The 15,790-nt window shown below is 28.5% G+C and overlaps 1 protein-coding gene across 2 annotated transcripts; it reads right to left on the bottom strand.

The window, feature by feature from the left end:
* Positions 1–1,476: 1,476 nt before the first annotated feature.
* Positions 1,477–14,878, bottom strand: LOC105205058 (zinc finger protein 853). 2 transcript variants are annotated; one of them, XR_005574249.1, is made up of 4 exons: positions 14,513–14,878; positions 12,057–12,449; positions 7,936–9,842; positions 1,477–6,091 (listed from the first exon to the last, which is right to left on the bottom strand). XR_005574249.1 is itself a non-coding variant. In XM_011174350.3 (3 exons), exons 1-3 carry the CDS (start codon positions 14,861–14,863, stop codon positions 8,235–8,237), a joined length of 2,352 nt encoding a protein of 783 aa, XP_011172652.3. In that variant the 5' UTR covers positions 14,864–14,878; the 3' UTR covers positions 7,903–8,234. The 2 variants fall into 2 exon arrangements, 1 of the variants encoding a protein (XP_011172652.3); XM_011174350.3 differs by lacking the exon at positions 1,477–6,091 and having other exon boundaries at positions 7,903–9,842.
* Positions 14,879–15,790: the final 912 nt, after the last annotated feature.

The following is a 15,790-nucleotide window of genomic DNA, read 5'->3' as shown; positions in this document are numbered from 1 at the left end:
AAATATAATATCAATTTAAATGGTTTGAACTAAACTTTATTGTGAGCACAGTGGTTACTTAAAGAAATTATCTATGTTAAAGAACGAAGAAACATGCATAACTTTTGCATGGTAAAGTAAATATTTTTATATGATAAAGATTGTAGCGTTTCTTCTAGTGAATACAATAATGTATAATTTATCAAAATTATTTTACAAATTATAAAAGTTATGTCAGTTTAAAGTTTCGCGGGCGACTAATACCAGTTCAGTTTCCCCCTGCGGTGTGGCTAATTTCCGACTCCCGCTTTGGCGATTGACGTGTAAGATGTTGACATTTGATTATAATATTCGATGTACGTAAAATGTAAGTAATAAGAGTGCGAAAATCTATAGATTTATAAAATTATTACACCAAATATTATAATCAGCTGTCAAGATGTTACACGTCAATCTCCAAAGCGAGAGTCGGAAGTTAGCCACACTGCAGAGGCAAGACTGAAATGATATTAGTCGCTTGCGAAACTTTAAACCAACATAACTTCTATAATTTGTAAAATAATTTTGATAAATTATACATCATTGTATTCACTAGAAGAAACGCTACAACTTTTATCATATCAAAATATTCACTTTACCATGCAAAAATTATACATGTCTCTTCGTTCTTTAACATAGATAATTTCTTTAAATAACCACTGTACTCACAATAAAGTTTAGTTCAAACCATTTAATTTAATATTATATTTGTTGGGTCTATCTCTGTTAATTTACGAGATAAAAGGGGGTGGCCACTTATACTGGGACACCCTGTATACATTAGGTTACAAGAGAAGATATGTATTTTGGAAAGTTCGATATTAAATTATAGATTTGACATCGCAAAAATAATATGTAACATTCTCAGACATCAATAGATCAAAAAGTTGGAGTCATAAGATTTTTTCTTTTTTGCTATTCAAGAGAGCTAACATCTTTTTTTCTTAATATTTATTTTTTCTCATGTTTTAAATTTAATTCTATAAAACAAACAATTTTTTATATTTATTTAAAAATTAAAAATAAAATAATTAAAAAAATTAAAATATATTAATATTATTATTAATAGAGAAGTCATCAATATTGGCATATCACTTTGTTTTTGATTAACATTTCTTAAATAAAGCTAAAAATAAAACTTTATAAACATGAATACAAACTAGAAAGTATCTTTTGTTAGATGGTATAGCAGCTTTTATAATACTGTTTCGTATTTTGTAATGGTTAATCTTTTCGCAACACAACCTAAAAAAAGAGCATCTGAGAAATTGGCCCCCAAAACTGGCACAATAGGTCGTAATATCAAAATTCAGACAAGGACCTGTAGTGGAGTTAATTATAAAAGAAGTTATTAAACTAAATAATTAAATATGTTTTTATGTATTAAACAATAAAGTTTATAAAGTCAAAAGAATTAAATTTTCCCACTTTATATACTTTTTAGCATTTTATTAGCGCATACAAGGATCTGTAGCTACGTGAATCATCCGATGCTATTTTTTCTATCTTAAAGTAGTAAAAAAAGTCATACACCTGTCAATATTGTAGTTGAAGATTTCATAGTTGACTGTTCTCACAGAAACGTATCGCTTAACGCTATTCACGGCAATTTTATGTTCCACATCACATTATGAGCAAAATTAGAGAGAGAAAAGTACAAACAAAACAGTTACAAGCATGATCTAAAATTATCAATAACATATTCACTATTGTTTAAACTATGCAATTTGCAAGAGAGAATAGTGCAAATTTTATTTTTGCTTTTCAAGAATTCGTTTTTAACAGATTTTATATAAAAAAAAAATTAGGAGTGTATGTAACTGTGGGTTTTTAATTATCTAAGCAGATCACGTTTTTGCTTAATATTAATACAGTGCAATGTTTAGTTTCCGAGAAATATGGATGTTTAAGAGAACTATGCCAGTATAGACTTACTCCTAATTATTTCTTAAATATGTACTATTTAATAAAAACTGTGAGTTTTAGAGTTAACACTGAGGCTAGACCGATTTTGTGAAGCTTCGCTATGATTTATTTATTTGTTATGATATTTGTCACATGTGCAGTCATTCCAAATTTTAAAAATCTTGTAAATCAAACTATTGACACTTAAATGTTACTATACATATTATTTTTATGATATCAAATCCCTCTTAACATCAAACTTTCCAAAATCTGTGAATTACATATCTGGATCTTCCTTTGTTGTGACTTAGACAAAAATTTATATTTATACAGATTAAAAATTTTTTGATTTTTTTTATTTCAGATTAGTTCTGCATCTATTAAAAGACGGTTTTTTTGACACACTTATACAGATTTAAATAATTGTCAAAATTATTTTTTTTATTTGAAAAAGATAATAAAGAATATTCAAATAAATGTAGTTTCAAATTTAGAGTTGCCATAGAAAATAAATTTTGAAATTCCCTAATTTCTCCATGTTTTCCAGGCAACAGCAGAGAATTTTCCAATATGTAATCTTAAAGGAATATACAACTAAGCGAATGTCAAAACGAGGTTTAACTTTGTGAGTTCTTTATGGAAAGAGCTAAAAAAAATGTTTATTCCATCGTAAAAATTATACTTTTTCCTATTTAATATTTAAATTTAATTAAAAAATAAAATAAAAAAGAATCACTATTCAAGTTTCCTAAATCATGTTTTTTAAAAACATCATTTACGATGATCACAGGATTTAACAAAAAGACACAAGCTTTATAAAATTAAATCTGATATTATTCTACATAGCTGTTTTTCAAAGCAATGCGTTAAAACAAAATGACATTCAAAATCAACATAACGATTTTTTACTACAAATTTTATAGCTTTAGCTGCGACAAAAACTAAGAAAATTGTAAACAATCCTGCGTCAAGCACTAGTTTTTAGTAACTAAAAAAATATATAAAACTGTAAGTCGATCAATCGAACAATTGTTAAAACGGTGAAGCGTTGTAAAAATATTTAAATAGCGATGCAATTTTTTTTTAATAAAATTTCGAAAATATCGAAAATAAATATGATTTTTACGATGGAAGACACGTGACTCTTCTTCGGATCAAAAAATAATTGATTGTAATTGATCACATTTCTTAAATTTAAATTTTTCTATATGTTACGGCTCTCAGATGTAAGAAATTATTTGTAAAGTACGCAAATTTTAAATACATTTGGCTACAAAAAAATGTTAAATATAACATTTAAAAAACTTGCAAAAACTATTTAAAATAAGAGTATTTAAGGAAATTGAGCAAAGCTTAAATTCCAGGCATTTTATATTTTTCCCTGATTTTTCTCCGATTTTCCTGACTGATCAAGCGCGGTCACGCCTCGACGCCAAGTCCACGCGCAGCGAGTGAACCGTCTCTCTTTACGCGAGTTTAAATTTTCATGACTTTTCTCGTATTTTTTGCAAGGTTTGTGACAACCTTCTTTATAATTTCTATATTTTTTCTACAAAAAAAATTCCTGAAAAGGAAACCAAAAACGAGAATACCCTCTTAATCCTTTGCAAACTAGGAACAACTATAGTTAATTTCAGAAACTACTAACTCGATTTTCACGAAATTTGATATTTGAAGATTGTTGATAATGCTCTTTTTGATTTTAAAGTTAACATTTTTTAATTCAAAATGTCGGATCCAATATGGCTGACATCAAAATGAGCCAAAAATGCTAATATTACTCAATTTTCATTGAACTTGTACAAGAATTTTGGATATTCTTTCTAATTTTGAGGTCATAAATAGCAAATTGAATATGGCAAATCTAATATTGCCAAGATAAAATAATAATAAAAAAAAAATTATTCAGTTTTCAGGAACTTTAAATAACAAGAAAAGGTACGGAAATGTCGGCCTCATTTTAATAACATGTTCTAGTACGGATCAAAATAAGGCACACGTATTTTATTCGTACCTGTTCTCACTTTTAGGAGATAAAACACTCCTTTGAAGAAAATTGCTATTTTTCTTTCAAAGCAAATACCGTCAAGTTGAAAAAATTGCTTTTAATTTTTTTTTATTAAAAAAATTTTTTAAAGAATTCTTAATCACTGTTATAGAGTACTGTTCAAGCCATTCAACTTTTGTTCAGAACATTGTTTTCTCTCATCTTTTATAGTTTCAACGATATTCACTTCGAAAGAAAAATACCAATTTTCTTCAAAAAGGTGTTTCTACTTCTAAAAGTGAAAACGGACATGTATAACAAAATCTGTGTCTGTTATTTTAATCTGTACTACAACATATATTAATGGCTCGTCAAAATCAGAAGACGATATTTGCGTACTTTACCGTAAGATAATTATAAATGATACTGTCATTAAATCTAAAATCAAAAATATACAAGGCAAAATGATGGATCCAATATAACAAATATAGAAAGATGTAAGAATATCACTCAAAATTTATGAAATTTCCAGACTTTTATAATCGAGTTCTTTTTTATTCTTCGAGTTCCTCAGTTTTTATTTTCATTCAACTATCATCAAAGCTGATCAAAACGTTAATTTTCATAAAATTTGATTCTATAATTGTCAAAATAAAAGATGATAATCACTATCATAGTTGCTGTTTTCTGCTTCTTTCATTCCATTCACTATATTGGATCTGCCATTTTTAATTTCGAAATTCTGATATCAGATTTGGAATTAGCGATCAAAAGATTCAGTATACATAAAATTTTATGAAAATGAGACAATTATAGAAAATTTTCAATTTGGATCCGTCATTTTAAATTTTGTAATTTTAAAGTCAGATTCGGATTCACCGACCCCAAAAATTCTTGTAATACTATTTTTCCATAATTGACTTTTTTAACAACCCCTGTCCTCAAAGGATTAATTTATTTCAATTCATTGTAAATTAGTAAAAATGCAATTTCGTCATATTAGTAAGATTCAGGTTCGAACTAATTTATGACTTTGATAATAATATTGATAATGTGAACATATTGAATTTTGCAAAAAATTATTCTTCATTATTTTGGTACTATATTCAAATATGATATACTCGTATATAAATTGTGCATACAAGTATTAAAAAAGGTATTTACACCTAGAGGAGGCTTAACTATGCATAATTTTTTTTATAGAAAAACAGAGATAGTCGTGTTTATTCCATTGTTAAGATCAAGCATTTCTCTACTTAACATTTTAATTTTATTAAAAATTTATAAGATGGTGTCATTATTCAAATTATATTTTCGAAAAACGTAATTATTATATCTTGAAAACAGTTAAATTGATCTACTTACTATTTTGTAAACTTTTCTAGACATTAAAAACTGAAAACTGTGCAAAACGAAAGATTTTCTTTTTACGATGCTTGATTTTTTATCGTGACCAAAAAAAACGAGAAAAATTTATAATGACAACCATTATTGATTCTGACCAGCTGCCATTTTGTTCAAACGTAATTTTGAAACTGTAAAAAACAATACATTAGATTTTTGTATCAACTTTAAAAAGTTTGTGCCATTTTGCTTCTAATGCGCTTTGAGTTTTTACTTTGTGAATTCTGTGGGAACAGCAGTGATTCCTATAAACATCGTTTTTAAAAAGACTCAGAAAATTTTGTCATCACTCATCATTTTATACAATTTTTTAATAACATTTAAATGTCAAATAGAAAAAAAATATGATCTTTACAATGGATAAACAGACTTTTTTATCTCCTTTAATTTTCCAAAAAAATTCGCAAAACTAATTCACCTTGTTATGATCCATCTAATGTCCATTTCTTCCAATGTTAACCCTCAACTGATACACTGGGTGTCATACCCCCTGTTTACAAAAATAACTTGGCACTCATAAATCATTCGTTTCTTCTCTTCTGAATATGTTCAACTTCTCAATTTTCGCACCTATTTAGTCTTCTTCTTGACCTTCTGACGTATCAATTAAAAAAAAATTGTTCAAATTCTATGCATTACGTACAGAGATCATACGCAATTGAAAATGGTGACGTACACTTATGTATGGCAAAATATCGAATCCAATATAGTGTGTCAACGGAGGATTAATCAACTTTAATCTCAGTTTAACTTACTCTTTATCCTTTTTTAATTCAACTAGAAGTAAAAAGTAAAGTAAAAGTAAAATTAATCTGCAATAGTAGAAATGGACATTAATTAAGTATTAAATATTAGGCTGTTGCGGATGAAATGACTATTTTTCATAATTCAAATTTTCTGATATAAGATTAGCAGGCCTATGTCAGTCAAATTCTTAGTGCTGAATGATAATTTTTAATTTTTTACAAATTTATTTGAATGGCGCGCCGTATATTTGTCTCGTGTACCATTAATGGTTAACGACAATGTTTTAAAAGACATTGTTGAAGCAGACTTGCATTTGTCAGTTCGAGATATTGTACATAGCATCAGTGTTCATTATTTAATTATTGACCATAGGGAAAGTAAAAAAAATTGACAAGTATTAATATGAACTAAGAGACCAAGCCATATGGAAATCTCTTTTTTGCTTTTCCAACTTACTGAAGAAATTTTGAATCAAATGTTAACGTTTAATGGAAAGTAGATCCTTTGTGACAATCATCGCTGTAGTTAGATGCTAATCAAGCTCCAAATACATGCCTAAACTGAGTCTTCATTCACGTAAGAATTTTGCGTCTGTATAGTCTGCTAAAACTATTGTGTACTTTTCATTTTTGAAAAAGGATGAAAATATGAACGCTGACAAATACTACAAATACTACCAAGTAATACTGGCCTTAGGGTATTATTACACTTGTTGCATGACAAATTTTTTTGTCGTGCTGCAATTTCTTGTAGTATTTTTCAGTATTCATAATTTCATCCCTTTTCAAAAATGAAAAGTGCACAATAGCTGTAGCAGACTACCATAAATATAGACTACCATAAGTATTCTATTGTCGTACAATAAATATAATAGCACCTTAATACTTCACAAACAAGATCAATGGTACAACCAAATTTAAATAGTACCTTAAAATAGCCCTTATCATGATTGTGTGCGTGTGCGCGTAGTGTTGTGTGTTACTAGAGTCCTATATAAAGAGAGAAGCGACATCGAACCCCCACCACAACTTTCAGTATCCAATTGAGTCCTCCACCGCTATTTTTGGACCGCTCTAACGTCATCAAACACCCTCAAACATCATTCGTATCATTCTACAAACAGCTGTGGTCACAATATGGCTGCTCGCTTAGCCAATCAAGTATCAATCAGATTACCAATCAGAGCTTCGGACATCAATGTCGCTTCTCTCTTTATATAGGACTCTAGTGTATACTATTCATACAAGTGTTATATGAAGAAAATAATGAAATTTTGAAAATGAGTTTTATATAAATGTCTCGAAAACTATACGAGATTAATTGGTTTATAATAAAAAAAAATAATAACTGATCAATATCTTTACCTCTAACACATACAGTTTTGGTCAAAGGTCAAATTATAAGGTACCTATATTTTTTTTGTTTACCTGGAATTCTTTTATCTGTATTATTTCATATTGACTCTTGGCATTATACAACAGTTTAAAGAGTTTTTGAAAAAAAACATTCATATTTTAGTCTTTATTTTAAACATTTTAAATCTTTTCAATCAAAAGTATTTAAAAAAATATAGGTGCCTAATATTTTTGACCCTGTGTATATGCTGCTAAGATCAAGGTCAAAATCAAGACCAAGATCAAGGTCAAGGTCATCGGCACGGTATCCTTTAATATGTAATTATTCTATTTCGATTGATGTATAAAAGTGTGACGAATAAAAGCTTAAAATTAAAAATTCAAAAACAGCCATTTCATCTACAATAACTTAATATATAGGTGTCTCCTTAATATATCTGTATACATGGTGTTGTATGCAAATATTAATAACACATATTTTGAATATTAGATACAAATAAACATTCATTTGAAACCTACCATTCCATATAATTAATGCTTTGTTGGCAAAATATTTACATTGTCATGCCCAGCGAATTCTTAAAATACTCAACAGATCTACTTTCTGTCCGTATACATTAAAATATGTAATTTGTCAAAATAATCACTTTGATTCTCATTTTTTTTATAGTATTAAAGTACAAAAACCACGTTCATTTAAGAATAAAACCATAAGAAAATATTTTGGCGCGTCATAAAGTTTCCCTTGCTTATACAACCACGATCTTATGATTATTACCATTCGGCAAGAGAACATAATAGACACGCTTTCCCTTATCTCATTGAAATTCTTGCATATTAGTATGATACTGACTGTTAGCAAATGATCCATTAGCTTGTTCGTTTCGTTCGATAACACTTTGCATTTCGACAGTTGACTCATTGCTAGATTGCCCATTATTTAAATTTCCAGTATTACTAACGTTATTTGTCACTACATTGACATTATTTACAATGTTCGATTGTTGTTGATGCCCATTTAAACTGTTTTGCGCAGAGTTGTTATTATTTTTTGATCTGTGTCTAAGTCTATGCGTAGTAAGATATTGTTTTACCGAAAATGCTTTATGACATATATCGCATTTATATGGCAATGGATCTGGACAATTTATGCCATCTGCAACAGTTACCGCATGCGTAGTCATATGCATCACGTAATAATGTTTCACGACAAATGATTTGCCACAAGTCTCGCAAATGTAAGGACCAGATACACCATGCGTTTTTCGATGTTTATGTAGATTATCTTTACGTGAAAAACTTTTACCACACATTTCACATTCGTGCATCTTCTGTCCAGTATGAGATACCGAATGTCTGACCAAGTGTTCTTTACGACTGAATGCTTTTGTACATGTCGTACACACGTATGGTCGCTCACCAGTGTGCAATTTCCGATGTTGAAAGAGATGCTCTTTCCGTTTGAATGGCTTATTACAAATGTCACAATTGAAAGAATTAACATTAGTTTGCAAAAGATCGTCCTTATTTTCAACATCTGATGGTGGTTCGTTTATAAGTGTCTCAACATTACAATTATGATTGCTCATTTGGTTGAACGAAGGGAAATTTTTACCACAATCGCGACAAACAGCGTTCCTCGCAGCTTGTGAGAGACCATGAGGATTCACAGTGATTAAAGAAGATGACTCCGATCCTGATCTGAGTCTCAGAAATTCTCTGATTTGTTCGATTGAATTACGAGACATCCCGTCGTCAGATGATGTTTTTGCAAATTCTTTAAAGTCTTTTTCATCTCGAACTGTCATCAATGAACTTTCTTTGAAACCCAAATTTAGAAATACCTCTGGCGTTGCTTGTATTGTAGAATAAGTTTGTACATTTGGATTAGGAGATTCATCTTTTTGGGTCTCGGATTGTATCTTTTGCATGATTTGTCGATTTGGTTCTATATCCGTTTCAGTTTTAAGAATTACATTATTATTTTGATGAACTGGTGTCTCTTGTTTCACTGAAAACTCTTGCTGTGTTATAATTTGTACCTGTTGTTTTTCAAGTTGAAGTTGTGTGTGCTGCTTTTCAAATTCACGCTGTTGCCTCTGTAATTGTTGAAGCTGCTGTGAAATCGGTGACTGTTCCTGTACCTGTTGGCTAATCTGGTTTTGATTCTGTTGAGATAACTGTGCTGACTGATTTAACTGTTGAGAAATTGCTCTTTGGGATTGCATTGGCTGATTTATTTGACTGTGATTCTGTATTTGGTTCTGAGTTTGCTGAATTGCAGAAGACTGATTTTGCTGGTCACTGATTTGATTTTGCGTTTCATTTGATTGTTGCGATGATACTTGAGAAGTTTGTTGTTGGTAACTGTAATGAGTCTCTGCTGTAGCTTCGACTACAGCTGCTGCCATACCACCTGGTTGCATCTATAATTTAGAAAAAAAAGTTTTATTTTTCATACAAATATATAATCTATAACATATTCATAATACCCAATAAAAGCTTTATTAAATATTATATTTAATATAAAAAATAGAGTCAATATAGATAATTGTGCAATATATCTAAATAAAAAATACAATTCTGATTATTTTTACCAAACACAAAAAAATTATGTATTCTTCATATAAAAATTTCTTGAGATTGTAAAAACTATAAGTGCGCAAAATTTTTTTTTTAAAAACAAAGATAACAGAAACTTCAATTATAAAACTTTGTACGCTTCTATTCAAAGTTTGTTTTCTATTAAAATAATAATTTATTATTAGTTTAACAAGTTTATATTTCCTTATATTTAAAAATCACAAACATTTAATTAATAATAATCAAACAAAAATTATATCATATCTTTTTTTTATTTCAATCAATAACCATAAATATTCTATACTAAATTTACTACGTGAAATGAACGTAACATGAAAATAAATTATTTAAGGTGCGGTCCACTTGATACTACAAATAATTCAAAGCATTTGATTGACCAATCAGAACAAAGAATTTTACAAGTTGATCAATTAAAAATGTTTCAAAACATTTGTAGTATCAAGTGAATCGCACTTTTAATTTGTATGTGTTTGGCGCACAATGTCAAAAGTGTTCTGTAAATATATATTTTTATATATTTTTTTATATATTTTATATATTTTTACAATAACCTAGACATCAAAAACTAATTAAATTTAAATAAATTATATAGACAACCTTTATATTTTTATTAGATAAGTTTGGATTAATAATAGAAGAATATAGACCAATGTGGGTATGTGCGCGCACGCGAGAAAACACAATTAAAAATAAACCTTATTTGATTATAGCTGGATCTTTATGTTGATATTTTTTTTATGTAATATGTTAAATTGATAATTAATTTAATAATAATGATGTTAACAAGCATCTATTACCCTTTCTTCCCAAATATAAAGAATTTGTCACAAAAATAACATCCTAGCTAGGGATTTTGGAACTTTGATCTCTAGATGTTATTTTTTGCAACAAATTATTTACACTATTTTAGAAGAGAAGATAATAGCTGCTTATTAGCATCATTAATATTAAATTGATTATCATTAAAAATCGTAATATTATAATTGTCGTCTAACTTATAATTGCGTTTCACGATTGAAAATTTATTTAATGCATAATTTAAAACACTTGGGAAAGTATATAAAATTATACTAGAAATATCAGCATAAAGCTATGACTGAATAAGGCTTATCTTTAATTGATTATAGTTCTTTCGATTTCTTTAGAATTTAAGGATTATAACTTATAACTTTTAATCGTTAAATACAATATTTACATTTAATATTTTTTATAAGATTTGTTTTTCTTTGTCAATGTTATTTAAAAATATTATCAAAAAAATCAATAAAATCATCGCAAATAAGAATAACCAAAAATACATAAATAAATTAAATATTTAGAAAATATCTTATATTATTTATTACAATTGTTATTATTCTACTTTATATTTATAAAATAAAATATATGTAATACTATTTAATATTCTTCAAAGTTCAAATTTCAATAATATATAATTTTATAAAATATAAATGTATTTGTGTATTTAAAACATAAATTCGTTCACCCTTTAATATTATAGACACCACTAATTATCATCTCTTTCAATATGATTTATTAACCATATAACAATTTGCCCATATGGAATAATGACAAATTATATAGTCTAACAATATTTTTCATACTTCATTGAAATCATAGTGTCCGATTTATTTATATGGTTAGTATTTACTTATATATAGTAGATTTTTATATTTAAGATTATTTTAAGTATAGTTTTATATCTTAAAATGTCACACACATGCACACACACACACACACACACACGTACACGCACGCACACACACACACGTGCGCGCGCGCGCGCATACACATCAAGAGATTAATACATATAGATCAACATATTAGCATTCTAAGATATTGCTTATTAAGAAATTACTTATCTTGAAATAAATATGAATACTTAACTAGGAATATCAACTTTTATATTTAAAACATATGGACAAAAAATTAATTTGTTTAAAGAAATTTATTAAAATATAAAATTATAGAATATTCTAGTTAAATTTTAGACATTTTTGTTGCAATTACTTATGTTAACTCTTTTATTTATTACAAACCTGCATAGCACATTTGTATTGTTGTACCCTTGCTTGAACACCACTGATAATTTGTATATTAGAAGTATTTATATTGCTAACTACAACAGGTTGCTGATGCTGTATTTGATCTGTTGTTTGTTGATTATTTATTATTTGGCCTCCCACTGGTGTTGGCACCTTATCCATGGACTTTAAAACTTCATCCTCTGGTGTGGACGGTCTTTCTTTTTCAGTATTCTTTACATAAACTTTTCCTTCTTTCAGAAATTCCTCGGAAAAACGAAGTGAGGTAAAATAAGACTCCAACATACCCTCAGCATTGACAACAGTTTCTCGGAACTCTATGAAATTTTCTAACTTTTTGACACATTCGTGGCATACAATTTTTGGTAATGAATCCTCCTCCATAACCTTCAAGGAATATAAATAATTATAATTTTTCAAAAAACATTAAAATTTATTTTTCTTAATAGTTATTTATTTTTAATTTTTTATTTATAACAATTAAAATTAGATTAATTTATTATTATATGGCCTTGACCAAAAATATTAAGCATCTTATATTTTTAAAAATATTTTTAACCGAAAAGAATTTAAAGAGAAATTAAAATGTGAATTATTTTTTTATTTCAAGAACTTATGTGTATAATGCCAATAATCAATATAAAAAATATAGATAAAAAAATTCCAAACAAATAAAAAAACAAAGTTTTTTTATTTGTTTGGCCTAATAATTTTGGCCAAGGCAGTATATGTGTATTAATCATATTAATGTATTAAAAATAAATTAATAAATAATCATTAGCTAAAATTTATATTATTTTAACAACTTTTTATAAACATATATATATATATATATATCTTTTTCAATCTGTTAAAATAGAATGAATCAATAACAAAGATAATTCAGTTTTCTGATTACATAATATAAATGTGTATAATATTTTTGTGTTATAAAAAAACATCTAAAAGTTGTATCTATTTGGCCAGTATTTATAATTGATTTTTATTTCAAGATCATCTTAAGCAATGTCTTAAGATGTTAATATAGCTTTTTAATTGATTGATGACATTTTAAGACAGTGCTTAAAACAGTATTAAATATAAGAATTAACTATAAATATCAGCCTGTATAAAGATTTAAGAAATGACACTAGAGATATATGTGATCTATTGTTACTATATAAAAAATAAAAATTTTATAAATTCTGTAAGGCTTACATAAAAATTAATCACAAGATATATTTTTAAGTTATTTTCGTAAACTTATTAAGCTTTTATTTTGTTATATTACAAGAAATATATACAAATGCACTGCAGATATAGATATAAATATATTTATATAGATACAATAAGCTAAGTTTCTTTATCCTTATATCTTATAGAAATTTCTTTTAAACATCCTTTTATAACACACACATTTGAATAAATAAGCATATAATGCTGCTATGGAATATATGAATAGAACATCGTACTTTAAAGAGGATGTTAATATAGATAAAAAAATTCCAAACAAATAAAAAAACTAAAAGTGCCTAATAATTTTGGCCAAGGCAGTATATGTGTATTAATCATATTAATGTATTAAAAATAAATTAATAAATAATCATTAGCTAAAATAGAAATATATTAACAGTATAGTCTCATGATTTAACAAATTGGATGAGTGCAAACGTTTTGATGAGTTTCAACAGATATTAAAACCAATGTTTTCTTCAAATGACAAAAGGCAATCAATCTGTCATTTAATTTACCAACTTCTCCTGTCAAAATTTATGAGTTTATATCCACTAAATTGTATACATTGTCATCAGAATTAGAAAACTATTTATGGTTTCTCTTTGATATTATAACCAATGTTTTTTTTACATGTCACAAGGCAATCAATCTATCCACATTTATCAGCAGTTTTTATTTTTGGTTTTAACTCATGGATTTGTATTCAACAAATTGCATGTATTATCATCATTATTGACTGCATTCTGAAATTTACTATTAGTACTAAAAATCTATAATATACATAACATGAGCTTTAAATTTTCAGTACTGATAGTGTATATTGAAACACAATGTTAAAACTATTCAGAATGCGATTTGTCTTGGAGATTGAAATCTTCTTAAACAAATCTAGTGTTGTCTTTTCAGTAATACATTATATATTAACATATTAATAATATAATAAAAAACATTGGCTTTATCTATTAAATTCATTGAAACTTTTATACTCAATATATTATTTTATAGTTGTAGATTTTCATACAAAAGTAATTTTCGTCAAGTAGATCAAAGTGCATTCTATTCTCAAAGTTCCAAAAAAATAAATCTCATTCTTCGTGAATTTTTTGGACATTCCTTGGATTCTTGTCACTTATAACATGTCAAGTTGAAATATAGGGTTAAGTAGATTGAGCGATCACATTATTACAAAAAGTTCAAAAATAGCTTGCATTGTAAACCGAGCAATGAATACTCACTTGTATCGGTAGATACGTCTGTATTTTTGTTTGTAATTGTCGTCTGCGTCCTTCGTCGCGAAAAATATTCATCTTGTTACCTTCACTACTGGTACACAATCGACACAATTCGTAATAGTTTACCTTGCGGTATCCCGACATTGTTTTTCCCGCGATAAAGAGATCGCGACTACAAGAATCGCAGAAGGATTTTAATTGCGTGACACACTCCACAAGAGCGGTAAACACTCGCACAAAACCACCGCCACCGCCGCCACCACCACCGCCACTACCGCCGTTGTCATCACCATTACTGTTACTACATGTTACTACTGCTGCCGCCGCCGCCACTACTGTCTGTCTGACTACCATCTACCGTCGCCATTGGACGCATTCAGGCTGCGTTCCGATATACACTGCAAGTACTGAAAATCTATAGTTCACATTACGTATACTATAGATTTTCAGTACTGGCAGTGAATTTCGGAACGCAGCCTCAGTAGATTCAACATGTTGAGATATTGACTGCGTTCAGCAGACTCAACATGTTGAGATATTCTTCTAGATCATCCAATCAGACTTTTAGATTTAGAAGAATATACCAATAACAGCAAGCGCTCACTAAACTGTTGAGCCATTGGCTGCGTTCAGCAGAACCCAACAGTTTTGGCTGCGTTCAGATTCCCCACCCGAGTGCACCCAGGCACCTAAAGAGCGTTCAGATTCCTTTAGAGTGCCCCTACCGGACATTGGCTGTGTTCCGTTTTTACTGGCAGTGCAGTAAATGTGACGTCATGACAGTACACTGTCACAACTGTTCCAATATTACTGCATTACTGCCAGCACTGCTATAGCATCGTATTTCGGAACAGCATAGTAGCCATATTGCACTGTAGCTACCTCACCTTGGAAGCTGCAGTAGTCACAGTGGCAATATGGCTACCATTCATGACGTCATTGATGTTACTAGATGCTGTCGCAGTGCGCTGCGTACCAATAACGGAACGGATTTTTCACCACTGCCAGTACTGGCAGTTATATCGGAACACAGCCATTAGGTGGGTCGTTCACTTTATCACTCTGTCTATCCCGAGAGAGTGGAAAAACCACATGGGTCCTTGAGCCGGGTGAAACGGGTGGGTGACATAAAGGTGCGTTCCAAAATGTATCGCTATAAAAATTTCTATATATTTGTGATAAAGCTCGTATATTTAAAACAAATTAAAAATAAAAAAATAAATTTAATTTAAAATATTATAGTAAATAAAAATTAAAATGTATAAATATAATAAAGAAAAA

Source organism: Solenopsis invicta, chromosome 1, assembly GCF_016802725.1.
Source record: "Solenopsis invicta isolate M01_SB chromosome 1, UNIL_Sinv_3.0, whole genome shotgun sequence".
NCBI lineage: Eukaryota > Metazoa > Arthropoda > Insecta > Hymenoptera > Formicidae > Solenopsis > Solenopsis invicta.
This window is presented reverse-complemented; position numbering and strand designations above follow the sequence as displayed.